This window comes from Bidens hawaiensis, unplaced genomic scaffold (genome assembly GCF_021521415.1).
Source record: "Bidens hawaiensis isolate Kalapana, Puna unplaced genomic scaffold, B.hawaiensis_p1.1 tig00025819_1, whole genome shotgun sequence".
Taxonomy (NCBI): Eukaryota; Viridiplantae; Streptophyta; class Magnoliopsida; order Asterales; family Asteraceae; genus Bidens; species Bidens hawaiensis.
This window is the reverse complement of record NW_027494148.1, coordinates 105,896-133,566: the sequence shown is the minus strand read 5'-3', so window position 1 is coordinate 133,566 and position 27,671 is coordinate 105,896. Positions and strand designations below refer to the sequence as shown.

At 40.2% G+C, this 27,671-nt stretch overlaps 1 protein-coding gene across 1 annotated transcript in view; it reads right to left on the bottom strand.

Moving 5' to 3' along the window:
* LOC143572378 (vacuolar-processing enzyme-like) overlaps positions 1-18,558 on the bottom strand; it is a 30,502-nt gene extending 11,944 nt beyond the window's left edge. Inside the window, exons 1-7 of the mRNA XM_077057558.1 lie at positions 18,504-18,558; positions 17,588-17,595; positions 17,400-17,498; positions 17,161-17,325; positions 16,936-17,092; positions 16,751-16,833; positions 16,497-16,681 (exon numbers count right to left, since the gene is read on the bottom strand). Coding sequence (XP_076913673.1) covers positions 16,497-16,681; positions 16,751-16,833; positions 16,936-17,092; positions 17,161-17,325; positions 17,400-17,498; positions 17,588-17,595; positions 18,504-18,558 — 752 coding nt within the window. The remainder of the gene's footprint in view (positions 1-16,496; positions 16,682-16,750; positions 16,834-16,935; positions 17,093-17,160; positions 17,326-17,399; positions 17,499-17,587; positions 17,596-18,503) is intronic.
* Between the last annotated feature and the right edge of the window lie 9,113 nt (positions 18,559-27,671).

Here is a 27,671-nt window from a genome sequence, read left to right as displayed (position 1 = left end):
AACTCACGGTTTAGTAGATATTCAGTACTGTATCAGCTCGTGGTTTGTTCGGTCCGCTATCAGTAGTTCCTATAATCAATATTATAATAATATTAACATTTTAATATTATTATAATCTCAATACTAAACTGGGCTGTATAACTAATCTAGGTGTAGCTGGAACGCCCAGAAAGTGGCAATAGGCTTAGGTTGTAATGTTGTTCAATGTCTAATACTCAAAACCGAACTTGGCTCAGATTCCCATTTTCCCAGCTGGGCCAAGTTGCTCGTTTACGCGTTCAGAAAACAGTTATGGGAAAATAAGCTTGAGTAAATGTATTGGTTAATAAAGTGATTAAGTTATAAAAAAGGATCACCTACTGGGGTCCCGGATTAGCCACGGGGCTCGTTTCTGTTTATTCAGTTTGATTTAAGAAAGAACGCGAACAATCCGTCCGGATTGTCCAGGTTTTTCATAGAAAAGTTCGTTTTTACTTAATTAATCCAAAAATATGATTTTTGATCACTCTTGGTGTTTTGATATTCCCGCAGATTCGCTAGTCGCAAACTTGCCGGTTTTTATAAAAACTGAATTTGTTTAATATTCAAATTAGCATAATTAATTATTAAATTATGAAAATTTAACCACTTATCAATTAAAATATTTAAATTTTTATAAAAATATTTCTGGAATTTATTTACTGATTTATTAATTTATAAAAATTCATTTTATCAGCTAGATTTCGCCTGAAAATCGTCCGTTTACCCCAAAAAATTTCCAAAATTTCCACAAAAATTCCTGAATACTCAAATCATATCCCAAAACAACCTGTATCAATTTCAGAATGTAAAAAGCTCATGCAATATTCTTTTCGGCCCAAATTCGGCTGTAAAAATTCACACGAACGCAAATAAACAAAACACCTTTAAACTTCTCCAAATGATTCCAAAATTTATATGTGATCAAATACATCAAATATGAGTTCCCAGAAAAATTTAATAATTTTTGAAGTATTTTAGCTATTTTTCCCAAATAAACGTCCTAATTCGGTAATAAATTCGCCAAATATTCTCGGATGGTCGAAAAATTACCAAATTTGAAAAGGGACTCATTGAAATGGTCCCTGATGTCCCTGAAAAATTTCAAGTCCTAAAAATATGCACATCACAACCTTAACCTAAATAGCCTGTAAGCGAGTGTTTCGGCATTACCTTAGCGGGTTTGGCTCGTTTCTGACTTTTAATCAAGTTTTCAGGTTCTTGTGCTTCTAAGAAAGCTAGGTACAAGTCCTATATCACAAACCAAGCAATTTTTCATCAACATAACAGCCCTTAACTTAGGGTTTCGGCTAGTGCACAAAAACGAACTTTTGAACCGTAAAAACGCCGTTTCAACCCTTTAATCCGTGTTTATGGCCAAAAAAACTATCAAAACAGGTTCCTTACCATGTGTATGATCAAAACATGTTTATGGACCATTTTTAGGATTTTTACACGCTTAGGAATGATTTTTAGTAACCAAGACATGTTTTTATGGTATTAAACAGGTTTAAACAAGTACAAAAGCTACTTATTTAAGCCCCTTACCTTAGGGTTTGAAGGTTTTCTGGCTGGAACAGAGCTTATGTCCAGAGTTTTCAAGAAATAATGTTGAAAATATCTTGGATCTAGTTTAAATGTGAAAGAATAAAAAGGGGGGGGGGGTGGCTGCTGGCCGATCGGAAGTCCATGAGCCCATTTTGGGCCAAGTTTCTGATTTCTCAAGCCCAAATACGAAAAGCCCGGTCCAAATTTAGTTCGGGTTCGGTTTTTGGCGCGAAAAACTTATCGGGTGCGTTAAACAACGCGAAAACGAGTGTTTTTCGGCTAGTTTTGTGTAAAATTATAAAAACATACTATATGTTTGTAAAAATCAAAAATATTTTCACGGATCGCTTAAAACATTTCAAGTAAGTGTTTGGTAAGTCTTTTTCGGCTTAACGAATGACACAATGCTTGGTTTGTAACTATCTTTCGCGTTTAAATCTATAGCGGGTAGTTAAACGAGCATATTTTCGTTTAACTTGTTTGCTATCAAACTAAGACCATATTTCTAATATTTTAGCTTGTATAGATCGTATATCACTTATAGATGGCCCCCCGAGATATCTGGGTCATAACCCGACCCGTTCGGTTAATCGTTCGTTTGTTATGCAAAAGGCGTTTATTTGCTTAATCGATAAATACATACTGAGGTGTACCTTGTTTTGGCTCAAATGTCACAGTTGAATCCATAACAAAGTCGTTTTCAAATATCAGGTATAATAAATGGTCACCAAAATATGGAAATTTTGGACAAAAGTTTTCTAGGTCAAACTGTTTTGACCCGTAACAAAAATTAAATCACGTTTTGCCACTTTTAGTGACTAATTATCTGAAAACACAAAAGCAAATATATGAATGTTTTTACAAAAATTAAATCACTTCCTTTCACGGGCTCATCCATTCCACCCACTTTTTCCATTAATGTTTGAAAGCACGACCTGTTTTATCCACTTGTCGAAGAAAATGTATAGCTGATTGACACAAGCACTCTTGTTTTCCCTTTCAACTCTTCCTTTGATGCATTTTTCACAAACCTGGATTATGAAAGCATATGATTATTATTATACTAGTGTAAGATACTTGAACCGGGTAAAATAACCGATTGAATTAGAAAGGACATGAGCCAAACGGGTGGAAAATCATGCAAAGTGAAATTTGAAAGCACACAACCACCTAAACCACTTAAATAAAAAACATATTAACAGTTATAAAAATATATTCTTCTAATCATAATACACAATCAACGGTAGATTACTAAACAGTAAAAAAAGTTGTTTATGGTCAACCCGACCTGACCCGTTTCGCCCAACAAAACCTAATGGGTGTGAGATTTTATGATACGGCACAAACCTAACACAAAATTCTTGGGTTTGGATTTGGCATAAATGGGTTCAGGTTGAACCCACGGCCCTGTTTAGCTAAATGGTCATGTGCGGTCCAATCCGTACAGGTTGCCCCGTTTAACCCATCAAAATTTTTTTAATATTTAAAATGTGTTTTTTGTTGGAGTTAATTCCCGAACCGAGTTATGGGTCAGGAAGGTGGGGCCGGTTCGAGCTAATGGATCGATCTCATTAATTAATTAATTATTATAATTAGAGATAATTATCTATTTTATTTATTAGATAGAGATATAATTTCTTTTAATAGATAAATAGGAGTTTGTGTTTTACTCTAATTGTAATCGAGCCTCTATATAACCTCAAAGAATTCATGTAAGAGTTATTAGAGAATTGATCAAGTTTTGAGTTATTTTCTTGATTAATAAAATTGATGAGTTGTGCCAAAATATTCTCGTGTTTAATCCGATCTTACGACCCTGTCCCCGACCATTCCCTCGACTGCATGAACTCGCATAACCGCTCCTTTGGTTGCGATTCTTGTCATCTAATCAAGCGAACAGTTTTCCTTGATCATCTTTTGTTCCCGAATCGTCTAACTTTTCCTGAATCGGCATGAATTTCTTAACATTTTTATGTAACAAAACTAAACTGGTTGTCATCTTATGCCAAAACTTAAAACTAATAAGGATATTGTCATAAGATTTTATACTTAAAGTATACTGATTGATATAAATTTGTACTTTTTGTTATAAAAATTAAAATTTAAAGTATTAACGTGTGGGAAGAAAAAACAAAAAAAAAAAGCATTCTGGTTGTTCTCGGATCGACTTGTCCGATCCAATATTTGTGTTCAGGTAGGATCCGCCAACCCACGAGCACAAATCATTTAGCACCATTAGTAAAGCCCATTTTCACCCAAACCCGTTTAGACATGTTCTTAACCAGCTCTAAATTAGTATTCTAGAACCGTGTAAACTAATTTAATATCCGTCCGGTGAACGGGTAGTTTAACGTTGTAATGGCAAAACTACTTTATTTGTAACAACACTTCTGAAGGATGTTCTTTTGATCAAAAGTATTATGATAAATATCACATGCAAATAAGACTTCTGATGGCTTATGACTTATGAGCACCAAGTGATTCCGATATTTCAACATAGCTTTTTGTTTCTTTATTTTTCCTGTCATCAAGTACTATAAAATTAGGGTTCGTTCATGAGCACGCAAATCAACGGTTCAGAAACAGTACCTGACTGTGGTACCAAAAATGCTACTTGTATATTCATTACTGGTGACGGTATTATAGTGACCTCATGTAACTTAGGTATATAATTAGTTAATACATGCAATGTGGGATCCCATTTGCTTCATCAAATGCAATAGCCTTCAACAAATGCTTCTGAAGTATACAAATAAAGCTCATGTCAAGTATGAAATATCAACGCGTATACCATGTGTATAAGATGTCAAGCTCTCAGTTAGCTTACTCACCATTTTATTTGCATGCATATGTTTTTTTATAAGGAGTGCTACTTAATCCTTGCATCTTAACATAAGTTTTGCAATCAAAACTGTTGCAGCCAATCCATATACAATGATCGATCAGGTAATTTCTAAAGAATAGCAGAATTTAGTTATTGCAACTAAATTAAAAAAAAAAAGTTAGTGAAGAAGTTAAAATAGCCATTTTTGGGAGTACTACTTCATACTTTCAAGTTTGACATCAACATTCAACAATGCTAAAAAATTATATAATAAATGACAATTACACCAGCTGTACGTAAATTAGAACAAACAGAGTTACTTTGATGATAAATATGCAACAAAACCACTTAATTAAAATTAAATTTAAAACTTAACCGAAATGTCAAATGCAGAATGAACCCAAAGTGTACACTTAATTTATAAAGCATCCCAAAGCCATCCATCCAAATAATTATACTATTACTAAGATCCTATAATTTTAATGTTTTTAAAAAACATGAAATCTTAGATAAAAACTTTTTTAATCAACTTTGATTGAACCTAAACAACTAACATACTTGTAGATATATAAACACAAGGACACATTTGTTCATGTTTTAGATGCAAAAATACTATTGATGTTTAATTACAAATAGATAACAGGCCAAATCTCAAATAATATCATCATCATCGTACTCAGTAAATCCCACCAATAGCAAGCTATGGTAGGGTTTGAGGAGGGTAAGATGTAGACAGCCAAATCTCAAATAAGTTGGTGCATAAATGGGCATATGTCATGAAGAGAAAAAAAAAACAGACAAATCGGAACACATTGTATGATCTAAAATATTTTTGTTAATGGTGTCCAAATCCATTGATTTAATCATCATCTAACACCATAATTATGAAATAAGACCTAAATCTGTTAAGACTTTTTTGATGAAAACAACAAATTACTCTGCACTCTGATACTTTACAGATCAACTTAAGTAAATTAAATCAAAATGTCAAATCTCCATAACAAAGTCAAAGTTCAGATCCATGTTTTCAATCATTCAGGTGCCATAATCACTTCAATGTGTAAAGCACACGTATAATGAAACCATAGGCACGCAAACAATCAACTGCAATTTCTTTTTATCAAAGCAAAACCTCAAATAATCCATCAGAATCAGAAACACCATAATTAGCACATCAAAATAAACAACTAAAGTAAGCTAGCACAGAAAGAATACCAATTTCAAACCCTAGCTTAATCAACATTTGATCATAAATGGTATGGACGGAGATTTTACCTGAATCCCTGAATCTAACTATTCTGTCCATTCAGGAAAAATCTGCAAAGTAAATAATCAAATAGAGCACATACACCGGGTTAAGACCGCAAAGGATTTGGTCAAACTGATTAATATATGCATATGAAAATAAGTGTGTTCTTAACCTGATCTTCACATCCATCCATTTCTTAACTCTTCCTCTACAAAACCCATCTTCACATCTCAACATCCTGCAAATCAACAATTAAATTACACCAACCATAAACCCATTGTTAGATTTCATAAATGATCACAAGTAAAAGAAGAACTCACAAGTTGGCATCCTGAAAAGAAAGGGGAACCTCATCGCATCAGATTAAAGCACAAAACTGGATAATATACCCTTCTAGAAGTTTTCTAAAGGGCTCAGATTTAATGTTGAAGGCTTTTGAAGAAACGTGGATCGGCTCACTGGTAGACGATCAACTTTCCTCGGGTATGAGTATGCTATTTCACCGATGGTTCTCCGGAGTATGAGTTCTTCCACCTACAAAACGAGCAGCACCGTGAACTTACCCCTCAGAAAGGGACAGAGGGGTCCTCTTTGGGGTAACCCTCCGGTGTGAGAATAAGAGATTGTAGGAGAAGATAATAATAATCTGAGAGTGAGTAAGGAATTGGAATGTATTTTCTTGCTTACCTCCCCTTGTGGAGGTGGTGTGGTATTTATAGTGTTAGGGTTTCCAATGATTGGGCTCAGATCCCATTAGGGCCTTTTTGGCCTCCTCCTATTGCTTTGCGCCACGTGTCCTTAGGACACCTGGTGCTTTTTCATTGATTATTCTCTGACCCAGGCATTTTACCTGACCCATGTGCAATCACGTGGTAGCACATGGGTTTTGCTGAGTTGTCCACCTTTCATTGGCAGCTGTCAACATCAGCATATTCTTATTCCTTAAAGGATACCTTCTGGAAGGTTGCCTGACGAGCACAATCAAGGTTGTCCTTATCCTGATTTGGATAAGGACGAGGTTGATTATGTGCACGTGTGATATGCGCCTATCCTGAGGATGCGCGAAGTCTTCTCTTTATTCTCACGCGCAGATGTTTCATGCGCAGATGTGATATGCGCAAGCATATGTAATATGCGCCACGCGCAGATGTGATATGCGTGAGCATATATGATGCGTGAGCATGCGATATGCGCCACGCGCAGATGCGCCACGCGCAGATGTGATATGCGTGAGCATATATGGTGCGCGAGCATGTGATACGCGTGAGCATATGTGATGCGTGAGCATATATGATATGCGTGAGCATATGTGATGCGTGAGCATATGTGATATGCGCCGTGCGCATAGGTTTTGGCTTTGTGCCTTCATGATATCTTGATTTCAAGCCTCTTGTCTATATCTTGTGGGTTGACCCGCCCCGCTCGATGTTAAGGCGGGTACATACCTCTTCAAGCCCCCCAGTCTAATGTGTGTCTTGTCTCGCGCGAGCGAGGTAAGATAGATATTAGACTTAATAGTTCTCTTTTAATAGGGTTTTGTCTTTTCCTTTTTTATTTCTCATCGTTGCGCGAAATTCTATCCTTGTGGTTGAAATGAATCGTCCATGTACGTGGTTGGTTGGTGCTGACATGCGTCAGAGATGGAGACATGTGTCAGACTTTTCGTGTGCTCGAGGTGCTACAGTTGCCTTTCATGTCCCCTCACACAGTGTCAGGAACACGTGTCGCGCTCGTTTTGGCCTGCACCTGCGAGTGGGGGTGCGTGAACTCTGATCAGTACCTGTTTCTCTCTCTCCTGGGCCTATAAAAGCAAGCCTTTTGAGTTGTTATTCTTCATCTTCGTTGTTATTTCAGAGCTTTTTCTTTCCTTCCATTTTTATTCCGATTAAGAGCTTGTCTTTTGCTTCCAGATTTCCGTTCTTGAAGTAACCTCTGTTTGATTCACAGTTGTATGTCTGATAACCCAGACGCCACAATCTCCCCCAGCAGATGCCGTATAAAATCATTAGTCATGTCCACTTTGAAGAAGACCGCAAGGGAAAACGGGCTGCTGAGGCCTCGTCGGAGGAGGTGGGGAAGGGCAAGACAGTGAAGAGGTGGGATGAGATTCCCTGCAAGTTGAGACAGTCTGATTTCGACAGTCTCATCGCCTCTCAGGGTTTTCTCCCTGAGTACGGCTGTATGCTCCCGGCGGCAGATCCGCCCACCGGCTATATCTCCTTATACTGCCATTTTTTCATTCACTGCAACCTTCGTCTCCCGATGACAAGGTTTATGGGTGCGCTGCTTAAATTTCATGGGATTCACATATCCCAAGTCCATCCTTTTGGACTTGTGCGCATGACTCATTTTGAGTTCATGTGCAAAGCTCAGCGCGAGGAGCCAACCCCTCGGCGCTTTCAATTTTTTTATAAGCCAAAAATCCAAGATTCTTGGTTCTCATTCGTTCCTCGCAGTCAGAAGGTCAAGTGCTGCACTGTTTCCTTCAAGAGCCTTCATGACTGGTCTGAGAAATTTTTCTATATTAAGGCTGGTGTGATTCCCATCCGCATGACCATGCGCGTGATCACTTATGCGCCCGCGGATGTGAATGTTCTTAAGAACCCAACTGGCGCATGGGTTGATAAGTTGACTGCTGAACCATCCCCCGCCAAGAATATTTGCGAGGAGGCGCTGGTGGGGGTTGGCATGAGCAGGAGGTGGGCCGACAGCGCGACTGAGCTTGTTATCCAAGTTGATGGTTTATGTGAGTTATTAGCTCATTGCATTATTTCTGCGCGAATATAATTCGTTTTGCTGATATCATTTGTCTTTGTTTTATGCAGTAAGCAAGGAGTACGTCCACGCCGCCTATGATGAGCATATGGAGGGTGGCTCTGTCGCGCTGGGCGCTGGGGAAGTTGGCTTCCCTGATCGCTTCGCTGATATGTTCATCCCTGTTGATTTGGGATTTTGCTTTGACAGCGATGCGCCTGGTAGGCCTTTGTACTTATGTTTATGCCTTTAGAATACCAAATTTGGTTAACATTTCTGTTGCACGTATTGTAGATGCGCTCGAGAACTATGAGCTGGAGCTCGCGGAAGAAGAGGTTGAGGAGGAAGCTGAGGTGCCACAACTCAAGCGTAAAGCTAAAGGGAAAACTGGCGCAGGGGCCAGTAAAAAACAGAAGAAAAATGATGCCCCTGTTGCTCAGGATCCTCCTACTCAGGCGAAGGGACTTAAGAAAACCAAGGGATTTACCTCCAAGGTTTCCTTGTCTTCTTTGCCTCAAGGTGTAGGCAGTCCTCCTGTCCACACGAGGTATGGTGCCGCCACCTCCTCTCTTCGCGCGGCGGAAAAGGGAAGCGGCGCTGCGCCTGCTGTTTCCTCTTCAACAGGTATACTTTGTTTATACTTTATGGTTTTATGAGCGTGATTCCGATAGAGTTATTAATGAATCTTTGCTCACTCAAATGTTTGTAGAGCCGGCGACCTTGGTGGATCAACCTCAGGCGCAACAAGGTACCGAGGCTGCGCCGACGGTTGCTTTGAAGTCCCCTGTTTTGCCCTCAAAAAGATGGAAAATGGACTTCATGGCGATGTTTAACTCGCGAACGGCGGTGCGCCAAGGTATATACTGCGCTTTTATTTTCTGACTTTTTTCTTTTTATATCAAGTCTTGAATCATTTCTCTTTGTTGGTTTTTTCATAGGCATTATAGCTGGCACACAAGCTGCTGGCGGCACTGCTGGCGCCGGCGCCAGCGCCGTTGGTTCTGCTCCTGCTCCTGCAAGCACTGAATCTCCCCTCATTGGGATTACTAAGGAGCAGGAGGCTGTTTTACGCGCTGATCTCGCGGCGTCGAGACCTCCCTCACCTCCTCCTGCGCGCAGCCCTCCTCGCGAGACTGGTTTTGATTTTTCCAGGTCGCAGGAGAAAAGGCCTGTTACATAGGAAGATGAGGAGGCCCATTTTGAAGACTCCGATGGCGGCCGCGCAAGCCCTGTAGCGCCACGAGATTTCGTGGCGCAGTCTTCTCATGGGGCTGGCGCTGACTTTTCTGCTTGCTCCCCGCAGGTATAAGTTCGTTTTGCTCCGCTGCGCGGACTTCCATATTAGTGTTTAGATGACTAGAACGTTGCTTTGTGTTTGCAGGAAGCCGATCACATATACCGCCCGAAATGGAATATTACTGAGGATAGCTCATTTCAGTCCATGGGGGTGTGTGAAGACTTCTGGGCTCACTCCGTGCCTCCAGCTGAAAGGAGGTTTCAGGAGGAGCGCGCCCGCGTGGACTTGCTCAACGACCATCTTTTCGCTGGGTCAGCGTTCTTTGCTGCCTCCCAAGAGCTTCGCTATGATTATGTAAAGGTGCGTGATGCTCTTGCGGAGGCCAAGCAAGAGGCTAAGGTATCTGCTTGGAATCTTTCTGACGCTCGAGAGAGAGCTGAGAAACTCCAAGCAGAACTCAGCGAGAACCGAGCAAGTGCCAACGCTGCCTTCGTGAAGCGCGGGCATGAGCTGCAGGCTGCGCGGGAGAAGCTGCAGGCAGCAGAGGCGGACGCGGCCAAGTATGCGCGGCGAGTTCGCGACTTGGAGCTGGATGCAGAGGCGCGTGACCAAGCGCTTGTGCAGTCTAGCACTGACAAATCTTCATTAGAGAGTGAGGTTGCGCGCCTGAAGAAGGAGCTTGAGGCCGCGCGGGCAGAGAAGGATGAAGCCCTGGCGACGGCAGTGTCTAGCCAAGAAGCGCTCGATGCTGCGCGAGCGGAAAGGAAAGAGGCCTTAGCGGCAGCAGCGTCCGACAGAGAGGAGCTGAAACAGACCAAGGAAACTGTTGAGTTGTTAAACTCTCAGATTCCTGCTCTTGAGACGTCTGTTTCTTCCCTCGCGCAGGATCGCCAATGGCTAGTCTCACAGGGTATGACTCGTTGCGCTTATGCGATGAAATACTCAGACGAGTTTCAGACCCTTGTGATGGATTGCAACGCTGCCTCGCGCTTGGTGGGTCGAGCTGAAGGGTTTAAGGATGGCTGTGAATATAGCATGCTGAAGAAGAACCCATCCGACTACCCTTATCAGCTCGACGTTGTCTGCGCGGACATGGCCGAGGTGGGGGAGAAGTATTTGAATACTCCCATTCCCATCCTTGAGCAGGTATTTTAACCTTAAATGAGTTTACCTTAACTTATTTTCCTAGTCTTTTTGTACTCACACTTTTCCTTATGCTTTGCAGATAGCCTTGCTTGCTGATCAGCCCGATCTCGACGCTCTAAAGAAATTACTTGACGAGGGTGAAGGGGCTGGTGGCGGCGATGATGGCGCGGGCAATGCTGTCTCTGCTAGCGGCTCTGGCGTGGCCAAAGGACCCGCTCCTGACACTATTGTGATAGAAGACGACTCCATTCAAGACGAACAGCTTGACTATGGCAAGTTTGGAGATGACGAGGAGCGGGCTGCGCCAGATGCTGAGGGAGGTAATGATGAGGGCGATGAAGAGGCTGACGTCGACATAGAGACTTGAGAAGCCCTTCATGTTTTTTTTTTATTTGCAGTTTGTATCTCATCATTTTGTAAATTTGTAACCTTCTATGTTTTGGAATGAAATTTTGTTTTTCCCTTATTCGCATCTTGCGCATTCCCCATTCATCTCTTTATATTGCATGTTTGCTTGTTGAATATAAGATATGCTTGCACGTTGAAATAAGAACAAGGTTGTAAGGAAATTATTTTACTTAATCCTTGTCATATTTTAAGTGATTTTGCAATATCCTGACTATGTTGACACGTGCCTTGGCGTTTCATTATTCCTCTTTTGCGCGACGTTATCGCGCATTTATTATAGGGAATTATGAGTTTTTTAGCCTTTACGTCAGTATGTGTTACTCTGATATCCATTACAATTCCATGCGCGACCTCGACCTGAGACCTTAACAACTATGTTTTGGCATGTGCTTTGCCTTAGTTGTGCTTAGGTATTTTTATGGTCTAGCTGCGCAGCATGTAGGATGGATCTTGTGAGTGATTTGAGCTAAGGCTCGTATTACTGGGCTAAGGCCCTGAGCTAAGGCTCATATTATTGGGCTAAGGCCCTGACGTTTTAGAGTTAAAACTCGTTAACGCGTTTGAGCTTGAAGCTCGCGCATGTATGTTTTACTTCGTTTTATTTTTGTTTTGATGTCAATACAATGTTGTCATATTACTCAAAATTAATAAAGGGAAGTGTGAAACATGTATGCAAAAGGTAATAGAACACACATTAAGAGAAGATAGCGCGTATCATTATTCATAATGGCTTAAAAAGCCTTGATTACAAACTTGACAATTTTTACATGAAACATTTTCTAAGCTGTGCTGCGTTCCATGCGCGCGGGATCTTCTTTCCATTCAAATCTTTTAAAGCGTATGCGCCTTTTCCCAATTCTTCCGAGACTTGATAAGGTCCCTCCCAATTGGGGGACATCTTTCTTGGGGGTATCGCGCGGCTAGCTTCATTGTTTCGAAGGACAAAATCATTCTTCTTGAAGTGGCATTCTTTCACGCGCTGATTGTAATACTTTTCTAGTTTTTTCTTGTATTTGGCTTCACTGATGATAGCCGCTTCTCTGCGCCCTTCAAGTAAGTTGAGATCCAACCTTCTTTCGCGCTCGTTATCAATCTTACTCATCATGAGCACTCTATGGGATGGGCATCCAATTTCTGCTGGAATCATAGCCTCCGTTCCATAGGTTAGACTGAACGGGGATTCGCCATTGCTGGTTTTGCTTAATGTCCTGTGCGCCCACAGGACATTAGGTAGCTCCTCGACCCATGAATGGGATTCTCCCTCCAACCTTTTCTTCAGCCCATTTAGCAAGCTTTGGTTCGCGCGCTCCACTTGGCCATTCCCCTGAGGGTGGTATACTGAAGTGAAGATTTGGTTGATGCGCAATTCCTTGAGCCAGCTGGATATCTTCCTGTCGGTGAATTGTTTGCCATTGTCGCTCACAATTTCCATGGGCAGGCCAAAACGGCATATGATGTGGCTCCAGATAAATTGCTTCATCGCCTCGGCTGTGATTTTTGCTAGTGGCTTGGCTTCAACCCATTTTGTGAAATAGTCTACTGCCACTACCAAAAATTTTACTCGCCCTTGCGCTTGCGGTAGGGGACCCACAATATCGATTGCCCATTTGTGGAAAGGCCATGCGGAGGTCACCGGAATCAAGTTGTTCTTTGGCCGCATGGTGTTTGGCGCATAGCTCTGACACGCTTTGCATTTTTGGATCTCTTTTAACGCGTCCAAGTACATGCCTGGCCAATAGTAACCTGCGCTCATTGCCTTGGCAACCACCATGCGCGGGCCAGCATGTATTCCACAGATTCCTTCGTGTATCTCTCTGATCACATAGCTTGCTTCCTCAGCATCTAGGCATTTCATGAGCGGTCCAAGATAAGAGCGTCGATATAATGTACCATCAAGCAGTTCATAGTTCTGCGACTTGTGTCTTATCTTCCTTGCCTGTGCGCGATCGTCCGGTACCTTTCCCTCCTTCAAGAATTCCATTATTGGAGTTATCCATGATGAAGTGGTTGTATGAATTACAAGGACAGACTTCGCTCCCACCGACGGGTTGCTCATTACTTCTACCCTGACATCTTTGCCAAAGTGATCGAAGCTGGTTGATGCCATCTTACTCAGCGCGTCAGCAGACTTGTTTTCACTGCGCGGAATATGTACGATTCTGAAGAAGTCAAATTGCTCGATGAGCTTTTTCGCCTGCTCTAGATACAGAGGCATGGTGTTCTCCTTGGCATCATAAAGGCCATTGACCTGTGCTGCTACCAAGTATGAATCAACATGGGCCTCTAGCTTTTTAACTCCGAACTTGTGCGCGATGCGCAGACCAGCCAGCAGGGCTTCATACTCAGCTTCATTGTTGGTGCTCTTGAAATCCAACCTGATTGCGTAAGTATACTCATGACTTTCTGGATCCACCAGCTTGAGGCCTGCGCCGGACCCTTCATTGTTTGAAGCTCCATCAGTGAATAATCTCCAAACATTTTCTTCATTATTGGCTCGCGGAGGGTCTACCTCGCGCTGAGCCTCTTCAATTTTTCCTTCAGGGATTTCTGCGATGAAATCAGCTAAGACTTGTCCCTTTATTGCTGGACGGGGCTTATAGGCGATCGTGTGCTCTCCTAATTCCAGCGCCCATTTTGTCAGCCTTCCTGAGAGCGCGGGACGCCGCAAGACTTGCTGGATGTTGTAACCAGTCAGAACTTCAATAGGATGACCATTGAAATATCTATGAAGCTTGCGCGACGCGTGTGTTAGTGACAAAACTAAGTTTTCCATGATGCAGTAGCGCGTCTCAGGGTCTGTCAGCACCCGACTCACATAATAGATTGGTGTTTGGATTCCCTTGCGATCCACCAACAACACTGCGCCGATGGCGTACTCTCCTGCTGACAGGTACAATGTTAGAGTTTCGCCAGGAAGTGGAGCTGTGAGCGCAGGCAGATTTATCAGACATTCTATTATCTCACTGAAAGCTTGCTCGGCCTCAGGCGTCCACTTGAATTGGCTTTTCTTTAGGCAATTTCTCAATGTGTTAACGAATGGGGTAGATTTGCTTGCATGGTTCGCTAGGAACCTGTTGATTGATACCAATCTACCATTCAACTTTTGAACTTCTTTCATGGTGGATGGTGAGGGCATGTCAAGGATAGCCTCCACCTTCTCTGGGTTCACCTTGAAACCATCCTTGGTGACCATTACACCGAGAAATTTCCCTTCTTCTGCGCCAAATGTGCATTTGCTCGGGTTGAGCTTCATGTTTACTTCCTTTAGGCGCCAAAGGGTTTCTTCGATGTCTTTGAGCATTTGTTTTTCCTCCCTGCTTTTGATCACCAAATTATCCACGTAGACTTCTAGGTTTCTTCCAATTTGCTCGTTGAAAACCGCGTCCATGAGTCTTTGGTAGGTGGCTCCCGCATTCTTCAAACCAAAGGGCATTTTTGTGTAACAAAAAACACCCTTGTCGGTTCTGAAGGCAGTCTTGTCCTCGTCTTGTGGTGCCATTTGAATTTGGTGATAGCCCTTATAGGCATCCAGAAAACATTTGAGCTTAAATGGCGCCACGAAGTCCACCTTCGCGTCAATGTTTGGGAGGGGGTAACAATCTTTTGGACATGTTTTGTTGAGGTCTTTGAAGTCAATGCACATCCTCCATGACCCGTTGCTCTTCCTTACCATCACAGGATTGGCTACCCATGTCTGGAATCGTATTGGCCGGATGATGTTTGCGCGCAGTAGATCCTCTACTTGCTCATTCATGGCCTTTGCCTTCTCATCCCCCATGATTCTCTTCTTTTGAGCAATTGGCTCTACGGACTTGAACGTGTTGAGAGAATGTTGCGCCAGGTCTCGCGGAACCCCAGTCATATCGGAATGTTGCCACGCGAAGACCGACATATACGTTGTGAGCAATCTTTTCATTCTCAACCTTGTGTCGTCTGATATCGTAGCTCCAATTGTGATTGTTTGCTCTGGGAATTTTGGGTTGAGAATCCATTCCTCTGGCGCGTTGTTTGCCATTGGAAGTTTCATTCTCCCTTCCCGCGGAATACTTGTCACTGCGCACAAATGATCTCGGTATACAAATGTTACACCTGTTGGTGTTGGGAACCCCAACGCGCCGTGCGCTGGCGACGGTATGGCGTTGAATTGGGCAATCGTTCCTCTACCCAAGATCATATTGTGGCATAAAGTGGTGGGCAAGACCAAGAAGTTGACAATTTCAGCTCGCTTGTGTTTCTCATCCCCCATAGTTAGTTCAAATTGTATCTGACCTAAGGGGTGAATGATTTCATTTGAAACACCCGAGATTGGTGCATTCACAATTTCGAGCCTTGCTTGGTCTGCTGGATCCAACTTCCTGAAACATTGCTCATACATGATGTCTGATTCACTGCCAGTGTCCACCAGGACTTTTGACACTTCATAATGAGCAATGTATGTAGTGATGACTAGAGGACTGCTGATTGAAGGGCCTCCCCTGATTCTTGGGAAGATTACTTGTTGCTCGCGCCAATATCCTTGGACTTGCGCGCTTCTCTTTCGCGCCAATAATAGCATTGCTTTCATTGAATGATTGCAGAAATAACGTACATCTACAGAGTTATGAGTAAACAAGAATGAGCAATTGAGACACAGATTATAACTAACGAAAAGGTTTTTTATAAGAATGAACATTTGATATGCATAAAAGGGTTGGTACTTTTCAAAATGAACACACAGTAACATATAGAGCATTTCTAAGGTTTATATCAGACAAACCTAACACTTTGACTCACCATAATCTCTTTTATCTAATCAATTACATAACCATCCAGTCATTCAAGGGGGGCCATTTTCATCATATCCATGATAAGAATGAACATTTGATATGCATATAAGGGTTGGTACTTTTCAAAATGAACACACAGTAACATATAGAGCATTTCTAAGGTTTATATCAGACAAACCTAACACTTTGACTCACCATAATCTCTTTTATCTAATCAATTACATAACCATCCAGTCATTCAAGGGGGGCCATTTTCATCATATCCATGATACAAGCTTAGTGTTTGGTTTGAAATATCTTTATTCCCGTACAGCGTGACGTCTGAAGTTTTAGTAGTGGAAAGTAAACTTCGCTTCACCTGTACAACACACCAATACAATTATTTCAATCCCAAAAAGTATTAAATATTTCTAACCTTCACATACTGCTCATGCAAAGTTCTTTTCTTTCTATTGTGTTTCTGACTGCAGAAAAAAACCTGTTTAGTTTGCTCAAAATTTACTGATGTTTTTGGTATTTTCAGCCGGTCAAAGAAAAGAAAGATACCTATCCTTTGTCCATACAACTCCAAACTGAACACCCAAACTGGTTTTATGGAAGTCTGAATCAGAGACTTTCCAAGCAAGCAGATCATGACTTGCAGCAGACATTACATAGATATTCATATCGTTGTAGACGCTGTCATAGTCCAAAAACATGCTACCACCGTGGCATGCGGATGCATATATAACCTACAATTAAAAACAAAATGTCTGTTAGATATAACACTTTTATGATTTGAACATTTAAAATATCATTACCATCGATTTGTACTTCTGATGAAGATAATTGTGTACAAGCATTTGAAGTAAGTGATCACTACTTAGCCTTTCTCGACCAAATTCTACAAAAAGAACAAACAAGCAAACAAACCAGATAAAATAAGGTTGGAAATGTGAGAGATACTTTATTCTATTAATTCTAAACAATATAATTTGGCACTTACGAATGGCGTCCTTTTTTCCATGGGAAGAGAAATAGAAAAAAACCCTGTCTTGCGGGTTTGTTAATAAAACCCTCCCGCTACCACCCACTAATAAACTTTTTTCACCCAGCAAAACTGCTTCAAAATTTTTTAGGGTTAAATGTTCACCTGAGTAGTTCTGTGATAAAAAATTATGTCATATTTTCATCTAAACTTACATAAAAAAAAATATTAGAAATAACATACCTTTTGAACACCTAGATAAACATTCGGGCCCCCGAGCTCATGCCTAATAATTCCAGGCTCAACATTGCGAGGATGGAAAGCGATGTCATCAGCCATGAAAACAATCATATCCTCCATGTTTATCTCACCTCTAAAGAGGATTTGATAAGCATGGCATATGTCGGCCTACGCATTTTCAAAATGACTATATTAGACAGTATCCTAAAAAAGTATATTAAGTTCACAATTTATCGACTAACCTGCATAGCATAGTCGTCATATCCGGTTGTACCAGCAACCAAGATAGACCAGATCCTACCATTAACAGCAAGTTGGCAAGACACCAATGGTAAGCCAAACTACCAGTACCACAGTCACAAATATTGAAAAGATAACACTTGTACGCATTGTGCCTATAATGAATCAAAAGTAACAAATGCTCAAAAACATCTACACCTACAATTTTACAAATGCTTATACCGCATAAATGTGAACAAAATGCTCAAAAATATAACTACAAACTGCCTTAAGAGTTCAAACTGCAACATTCACATAATCATGTTATATTCATGTGCAAAGCATCCAAAATTATCAAACGTACGTACAAAACAAACAGCCCTGACTAGCTATTCAACACTATTAAAGTCATTATTCCTAGTTCAGATCTCTTCTAAATCAAAATTTCCATTCCTGCATATTCAACACTAAAATCAACTTTCAAAATGAAGCCCTAAATATCTAGCACGTTAACTGATTATACAATCGAACACATCCAGAAATGACAGAAACGAAAATGGAGATCGAAGACGTCTGAACCTTCTGCTTTAATCGGCAAAGTTAGCGGAGACGAAGGGTGGGAGAAGAGGCGGGAGAATGGGATATGATATGGTGTGTACTGTACATCGTCAGAAATATATACGCAATGTTTCGTACAACTGATTGAACGTGGAAGGTTCAACTGGTTGAATAGTTTACATTGTAATTCTATATAAATTAAATTTCAACTTAAAAAATAACCCAAAGGTGCATTAATAAACATCGCACTTGAATCAAATATCACAAAAGAGCAATGATCAAGTCAGATATAAAGTCTGTGCTTTGTATATGAAGTTAGTCAATTATAAAAGATGTAAATAAACCAACATTGGATTTGCATGCTACAAAATTAGTTGATTAACGAATCATTGTTTACCATGTTTACTCGTTTTCAATTTTATCCGCTATGTTAAAGTTATATTGGGCCGCAAAAATTATCAAAAATCTCTTGGATTTAAAACCGGTTTGCCGGTTTAAACCAGTATTTTTTAAAAAACCGGTTGTATGATGTTTGAGCAAACCGTCCAAAAATACCGAGCTCTAAATACCGGTTGTCTTACGAAAATCCGGTATAACTGGTTCAACCGACCGGTACTCGGTCATTAGTCATTACATTCAACTTATTTTATTTTCTGTCATGACCTATTGGTTTATTTTACAAAAATGATGACTTTTATTAATTAGTTTTCATATATTGGGTTTGGTTAAAATACAAAATAAATACAAAAATGAGAAGTGTTAGAATTAATATAGTCTATTAATTTTAAATTTGAAAGGTTGAGATTAATTTGAGAATAAAAAATGATAAAAAACGCATATATGTAATAGTTCATATTGTTGACTTTCTCTTTCCACATATAATTCGCATATCAATTCCACAATCATTTTAAAACGTTTTCATACAAAAATTTTTTTTTTCAAAAAAAATCATCATAATAACAAGCAGTTTTTTATCTTTACTATGAGTATCATGTTAATGTATAAAAAAGTAGGTTTTTTACATTGTGTTATTGGTTTGTTATTGCGTTTTTTTTAATTGAGTTTTCTACATTGTGTTATAGATTATGGTCATTGTGTTTTACAATCGTTACACATATTAAAAATAAAATTTAAAACAAAACGTACGGCATTGTGTCTTTTGTTCATCATTGTATCTTTATGCCCATCATTTTGTCTCTTGTTTGTTATTGGGCCTTTTTACTCATCATTTTGTTTTAGTCATTGTGTGCTACGTTTATTGTGTATTATGTTCAGGTCAATGTGTATTATGTATGTAGTTACCATTGTGTTTAACGTTTCAGATCATTGTGTAATATGTATTCACCATTGTGTTTTATGTTATTGTGTAATATGCATTCATCATTGTGTTTTATACTTTTATGTATTAGATATAGTTGTTATTTTATCATTATATTTACATATTAGAATTACACAACGGTGTTATTTTACTATTACAATTTTCAGATTTCATCACTTAAAAAAAACACAATGATAAACATAAAAATACAATGATAAATAGAGAGATACATTGATAAAATATTGGGTTTTGCAATTCAAAAAGGAGTAGCAGCGCAACTTGTTGCTCGTTTGCCTTCTTTTTCGATGTAATTAGTTAATTATAAACCAAATTGAATTTTGGTTATATATCAATATAAATGATAAACATAAGACACAATGACAAACAGAAAGACACAGTGACATATTTTTTTATTTTTATAAAACAAAGTCATACTCATATTAAAAATAAAAAAATGTTTGTCATTATGGTGAACTTTTTGTTAAAAAAAATGTCATAACGAAAAATCTATAGGCGTTTTAAAATGATGGAAGAATTAACATGTATCTTACATGCGACTAGAGAAAATATGCATTTTCCCTTTTATGTTCCTCCTTCTTTGGTCTCCACTTGACACATGACAATAAATTATTGCTTCTCATCATTATCATTTTTGTTACCCTCTGTAAAATAACTCAACCCTTCATATATTTATAATTACTTTTATTCTTTATCAATTATAGTTAATATATATATATATATATATATATATATATATATATATACAGGGGATATTTCAAATGAGAACCCCTTTGAGTTTTAAGAACTCGAAAGAACTCAGTGTAATGATTTTTTTTCGAATTTTTTTTACACATGCGTAATATATGTAGGTTACATATACGTAAAAAAATTACAGAATTTTTTACGCACCGAGTCGACTTTTTACGCATGTGTAACGGACGTAAAAGTCTGTGTAATCAGTTACATCTTTATTATCTCTCATACTTTGATTTTTTTGCCAGATTTAATCTCAACCACATATTCCATTCCATTTAATTAAATGTGTGGCCTAGAATTGAGTTCTTAAGTTCTTAAAACTCAACATGGTTCTCAAAAAATCCCTCCCCTATATATATATATAGGGAGAGGATCAAGAGAAAACTCACATTTAGAGAGAAAACTAAAAAATTCATAAAAACTCCTAAAGAATTATTTTTAATTAAAAATAAAAAAATATTTTCAAAATTCTGTTTTAGCCATTATTCTTATATTTTCTTATATTTCACTCGAAAAATATAAAAAAATAAAAAAATAATAAAACAAATCGCTGTAATGCACATACGTATTACTGTGCGATATCGTTGTATTACATATGTGTATTACTATGTATTTTTTAGTTTAATAGTGTTTTATTGCATATATTCAATATTTGTGTATTGTATATTTGTAGTAGTGTTGTATTATATGGAAAAAAAATAATAATAAAATAAAAGTCGATGTGGTGCACATGTGCGTTAATGTTGTATTACACATACGTACTAATGTGTATTCGATGTGTGTATTAGTCTTATATTGCATATATATAATAGTGTGTATCAAATATGTGCAATAGTGTTGTATTCTATGCAATACAAACACTTTTGCATATATGCAATGCACACTATTACACATGCGCACTATACCGACGAGGTTACCGACAAGGTTTTTTTTTGAACCAATAACAACATATAAGAATAATGGAAAAAAAAGAAACTGCAAAAAAAATTTTTTTTAAAAAGTTAAAAATAGTTTTTTAGGAGTTTTTAAGTTTTCTCTTTAAGAAGAGTTTTCACTAAAACCCACCCATATATATATATATATATATATATATATATATATATATATATATTAAAAATTACAAAAATGATAGGCTCAAGAGCCGGCTCAAGCTTGACAAGTGAGGCTCGGCTCGTGCTTGTTTATTAAACGAGCTTACGTTTAAGCTTGAGCTTGGGTTTAGGCTTGACTCAATCGAGCTTTTTCACGAGCTAATCTCTTGTAACTTGTGAACGAATTGGCTCCTTTGTTCCTGTATTGGTGAACCTTCTTGTCATTCAACTATCCGAAACGTTTTTTTTTCTTTTGTAAACTGTAAATTTCTTTTTTTAGTTATTGTTGTATGTGAACCCAAGACCTCCCCAAACCCTTCCGCCCTATATTATAAACTAGTATGTTTTTTTATCTAATACAATATTTCATTTCTAAATAAATGGTATTTCCTATTTTCATTTAGGAATGATGTTATTATCCGATACGTTTTTAAGTTTGGAAAATTCCCAATATGATCCTTTTGAAGAGAGAGAAAATGGTATTTGGCTCACAAATTTTCAAGATTTACAAAATGAACAAAAAATATGGACTAGGACGACACATTGGAATAAGATCTGGAATCTGACATGGGCGGCCAGATTTTTGAAAATGTCGAGGAAGCATGCTAAGTTTATGAATAATGTTGATGGGTCCGGCCAAAAAATTTGAGAATCTTGAGATAGTCGTCCATATTTTCTCGCTAAATCTTATTGTCAAAAGCAGTCTTCCCAGACGTTGTAGATCATCCCAAGCCCAAAGATGAGGAAAGTCATCATACTTTTTCGAACACTATTTTTCAAAGTCCACTAGGGGAAAAAAACCAATTTTCAAAAGAAGTTAAGATATATATACATATGTGTATGTGCGTATGTATGTATGTGTGAGTAAATAAACATTTAAAAAAAGTTAATCTTCTTTGTCCTTACAAAACGGTCAAGAGGGAACAATAACAATTTTCATAATGTTATACCGTTGCATCGTGTGGGAGAAAGGCCAATCAGGTTCACGTGTGAGAGCCACACATGCCTGGTTCGGTTTTCCACTTTTCCTTGGTGGCACGTAGGACTCTAGGTGTATAACACAAATATTTTATTCTCTCCTAAAACGTAACATGTATTAACGATTTTTATTACTGGTCTCAACAACTGAAGAGGTAGGTCCCAGCAGAGCCCAGTTGGTCCCGCAAGACTCACCTTGAACAGGGACGTCTGCGCAAAGGCCATCTGCTTCCGCAGGACCCACCATGCTCAGAGAACCTTACGCGCAGTACGCAAGCTGTACACGCAGGGAAAGCCTCCCAATGGTGAAGTACCCCGCCTGTTCCCGCAGTTGCGGATACAAGCCATCAGGGAAGGCTACCCGCAGACAGCAGGGCTACACGCACAAGACAATAGATACTTCAGTAGTCACATGAAGGAATGAGCAAGACGGGAACAATCCCGCCAAAATGAGCCAGTCCGTATGATTCTGAAAGATCTTCTGTACTATACCTACCAAGGTATGGATAGGACAGACAATCTGACCAGAACAGCCCATGAGCCAATCACAGGGTGACAGCTCACCGACAACAGTACGAGGAGGAGCACCCTCTAGTACTGTTTGTGTAACACCCCGACCAAAGGCGGATTATACATCGGGGCGCCACATATTGTTTCATTACTCGTGACACTATTGGGTGTCAATATTTAATAAATACATTCATTCGCGCACGCGCAACGTAAACACAAGATATAAATAAACCAACATAAATCAATATATTATAAATCATAATATTCGAACAGCAATAACTTGTCTTGATACATTTTAATCTAGGTCCAAAATAAAGAAAACTTCCTACGTGTCCACAAGCTCCAAAACAGCTACTGCAAACCTGAACATGTGTTAAAATAAACGTCAAACACTTGCGTGTTGGTGAGAAATCAAGTTTAATACAATACATAGATAACAATAAATCTGCGCGCAACACGTGTATGTCTGGTGTTTAACAAGGGTGCAATCAGATTGTGATCAAGCCTAAATAGATCATAGCTCATAGTTCATAGTTCAATCCGTGCTCCCAATTGAGCACAAAAACGAGAAAACATCTGTGCAAGTGTAAACAAAGAAAACCGTAAACGATAGGTCTCCCGTGTTCATCTAATGGATCCATGAAAACTTCGGAATAGGCCGAACAAAGCGGTTAATGATACACACATACAAATAAACAGCCAAGTAAACGTCCTCAACACATGGGATACTGCGCGACTAAAGTTCATAAATAAGTTTAAGACTCTAAGTTTGTATGAACACATGAACATCCCAAAACATTAAAAATAAAAAGGGATTAGGTACGAGATTACTCACTTGATAAACGATGCGGTGTAAGATAAAGCAAGAACCAACTTTAAACAAGCACAAGTTAACCTATAATTAAGATTATTGTTTTAATGATTTGTTTTAAGTCTTGATTATAAGTTAGTATAATTAAATTATTATATATAATATATATATTACCGGAACAGCAGGACAGAACAGGGAGGAAGACGGAGGCAGAGAGGGAGGCGGCAGAGAGCAAGGAAAACAGGAGAGATTAAGTGTTTTGTGTGTGTAGTGTTATGAAAATATTATTATTATTTATAGGAAAACCCTAGGAGACATAATCCCTAGAAAAGGGGAAAAGATCTTTAACAGGATCAAGCAAAAGATATGGAAAGATATGGCAGCTGCAGAGGCAAGATAAAGCTGTCAGGGAACAGTAAAAAAAAGCATGGGCGGGTCAGATAAAGGTACAGGTCAAGCATGGAAAAAGCAGATCTCAAAAGATTATGTCAGTCACTTTATCTGTCAACCAATGGGGTTGGTGCGCATGCTGCGCCGAAAGTAACTTTTCAGACATAAAGCAGATTGGGTCAACAGCTCAAAAGATAAGACAACTCAAAAGCAACGGCTAGATTAAACAGAAGAAAACTCAAAGGGTTTAGCGCGAGAAAGCTCGAGCGCGAAGGCAGACATAGAAGGTCAAGAGAGCGCGAGCGCGAAGGCAGACAGAACCAACCTTAACGCGTCGCGGGAAGAATCACATTTCTTAGCGCGCCGCGGGAGGAACTAAAATTCCTAGCGCGCGTCGAGGGATGAACTACGATTCTTAGCGTGCTGCGAGAAGAACTACAAATCCTTAGCGCGTCGCGGGAAGAACTACCGTCCTTCGCGCGCTGCGAGAAGAATTACAATTCTTAGCGCGCTGCGAGAGGAGTTCGTCTCACGTATCGCTGAAACAGGTGGTCTTCACGCAGGATTCCTTGTAAGGGGTCTGGCGCGTAGAGCTGCGCAGACAACCTTAGGCGGGAAGGAACAAAGGACAAGCAAAGAGTTAGAAGAAAAAGAGGGAAACAAGGCGTAAGGGCGGGACGGCGACAAGAGGGAAAAGAAGGCGGAAAGAGAGAAGGAGAGGGACGGGACGGCGGAAAGAAAGAGAGAGAAAGAGGCGGGAAGGAAAATATATATTATTATTAAAAGTAAAATATAAGTATAAATAAATATTAAATCATAAAAGAAAGAGATCGGGTCAGAGAAACGGGTACCTGGGTCGGGTCGGATCAGGGCAGATGTTACAGTCTCCCCTATTTTAAGAAATTTCGTCCCGAAATTTATCTCGAAGTAGGTTGCGCAGAGAACAGGTGCGGGTACTTGATCTTCATTTGATCTTCCCTTTCCCATGTAAACTCGGCTCCGCGCTTGGACTCCCAGCGAAGTTTCACGATAGGGATACGACTGCGCTTGGTTTGCTTAACCTCGCGATCCATAATCTCAACAGGCTTCTCAACGAAATGCATAGATTCATCAACTTGAACTTCATCAAGTGGAATGTGAAGGTTCTCGTCAGCTAAACACTTCTTGAGATTGGATACATGGAACGTTGGATGCACATTACTGAGCGCGGGCGGCAGGTCAAGTCTGTAGGCAACTTTTCCCACACGCGCGAGAATCTTGAATGGTCCAACATAACGAGGAGCAAGCTTACCTTTCTTCCCAAAGCGGACAACACCTTTCCAAGGCGACACTTTGAGGAGAACAAGATCACCAACTTGAAATTCGAGAGGCTTCCGCCTACGATCTGCGTAACTCTTCTGTCGGCTTCTAGCAGTCAGCAGATGATCACGGATCTTGGCGATTTTATCGGTTGTCTCTTGAACAAGTTCGGGTCCTGTGATTTGAGCTTCTCCCACCTCGCTCCAACAAATCGGGGAGCGGCACTTACGACCGTAAAGTGCTTCAAATGGGGCCATACCAATACTGGAATGATAGCTGTTATTATAAGAGAACTCGATCAAAGGTAGGTGCGAATCCCAATTACCTCCAAAATCAAGAACACAAGATCGGAGCATATCCTCAAGAGTTTGAATAGTTCGCTCAGACTGACCGTCAGTCTGAGGATGATATGCCGTACTCATGTCCAAGCGAGTTCCTAGCGCAGATTGGAGAGATTTCCAAAAGCGAGATATAAAACGGCCATCGCGATCGGATATGATGCTCAAAGGAGTACCATGGCGGCAGACAATTTCCTTGACATAAAGCTGCGCGAGTTGCTCAACACGGTAGTTTTCACGAATGGGCAGAAAGTGAGCAGACTTAGTCAAACGATCCACTATTACCCAAATGCTATCATGTTTGCTTGCTGTCAAAGGTAACTTGGTAATAAAGTCCATCGCTACACATTCCCATTTCCACGTAGGAATTTCTGGTTGTTCGAGCAAACCAGATGGGCGTTGGTGTTCAGCTTTCACTTTAGAACAAGTCAGACATTTAGCTACGAACACAGCAATATCCTTCTTCATACCGAGCCACCAATAAGTAATGCGCAAATCCTTGTACATCTTATCGGCGCCAGGATGAATAGAATACCGAGATTTGTGCGCTTCACTCAGGATATCGGCGCGAAGATTCTCATCAAAGGGAATCCAGATGCGATTAAGATAGCAGAGAATTCCACTCAGATTAGGGACAAAATGCGCTTCCGCGCCACACGCTAACTCGGCGCGAAGGTTACCATTACTGATGGATGCGCGCTGCGCGTCACGAATACGCGATTCAAGGTTACTTTGGATCGGCGCAAAGTGAAGCTGGGTGCGCGGCAAGATACAGTTAAGATGGCAGGGTTTTCGGCTGAGCGCATCGGCTACCACATTAGCCTTACCAGGATGATACCGGATCTCACAATCGTAGTCGCTAATGAGTTCGTTCCATCGGCGTTGCCTCATGTTGAGTTCCTTTTGATCAAAGATATGCTGAAGGCTTTTATGGTCAGTGTAGAGGATACACTTAGTACCATAAAGGTAGTGTCTCCAGATCTTCAAGGCAAAAACAACTGCACCAAGTTCGAGGTCGTGAGTTGTATAATTCTTTTCATGAACCTTGAGTTGCCTTGATGCGTAAGCGATAACCTTGCCTCGTTGCATAAGAACACAACCGAGACCTTGGTTGGATGCATCGCAATACACGGCAAAATCATCATTACCCTCAGGTAACGCAAGAACAGGAGCTTCACACAACAATCGCTTGAGCGTCAGAAAGGCTTCTTCTTGCTTCGAGCCCCAAATATACGGTTTACCTTTGTGCGTCAGAGCTGTTAAAGGCAAAGCGATTTTCGAGAAGTTCGAAATGAAGCGCCGGTAATAACCAGCTAAGCCCAGAAAGGAACGGATTTCGGTAGGAGTGGATGGCGTAATCCAGTTCTTGATTGCTTCAATTTTGGATGGGTCGACATGGATACCCATCTTGTTGACAACATGACCAAGAAACTGTACTTCATCCGACCAAAATTCACACTTGGAAAGCTTAGCATAGAGCTGCTCGGTTCGAAGCTTTTGCAACACCAATCGGAGATGTTGCTCATGCTCGGCCTTGGTCTTAGAATACACCAGAACATCATCGATAAACACAATCACGAATTTATCCAAGAAAGGCCTACACACCCGATTCATTAGATCCATGAAAACGGCGGGTGCGTTGGTTAAACCGAATGACATGACCAAGAATTCAAAATGGCCATAACGAGTTCGAAAAGCAGTCTTCGGAACATCTTCATCGCGGATGCGCAACTGGTGATAGCCAGAGCGGAGATCAATCTTGGAAAAACAAGAGGCACCTTGGAGTTGATCAAAGAGGTCGTCAATGCGCGGTAAGGGATACCGGTTTTTAATGGTGAGTTTGTTCAACTCGCGGTAATCAATACACATGCGAAACGATCCATCTTTCTTTTTAACGAACAACACCGGAGCACCCCAGGGCGAAGAGCTAGGGCGAATGAATCCTTTAGCAGTCAACTCTTGAAGCTGGCTTGCCAATTCTTGCATCTCAGCGGGCGCAAGACGGTAAGGAGATTTAGCTACGGGGGAAGCACCAGGGACAAGATCAATACGGAACTCAACTTCACGAGCGGGAGGGATACCAGGAAGATCATCAGGAAAAACTTCAGGGAAATCACGCACAACAGGGATATCGCGAAGCTTCTTCTCTTCAGCAGGTTTAACCACATGGGCTAGAAATGCAATACACTTCTTCCGCATGAGCCTTCGGGCTTCGGCGCAAGACATAAGTTTAAGACCGCGGGAGA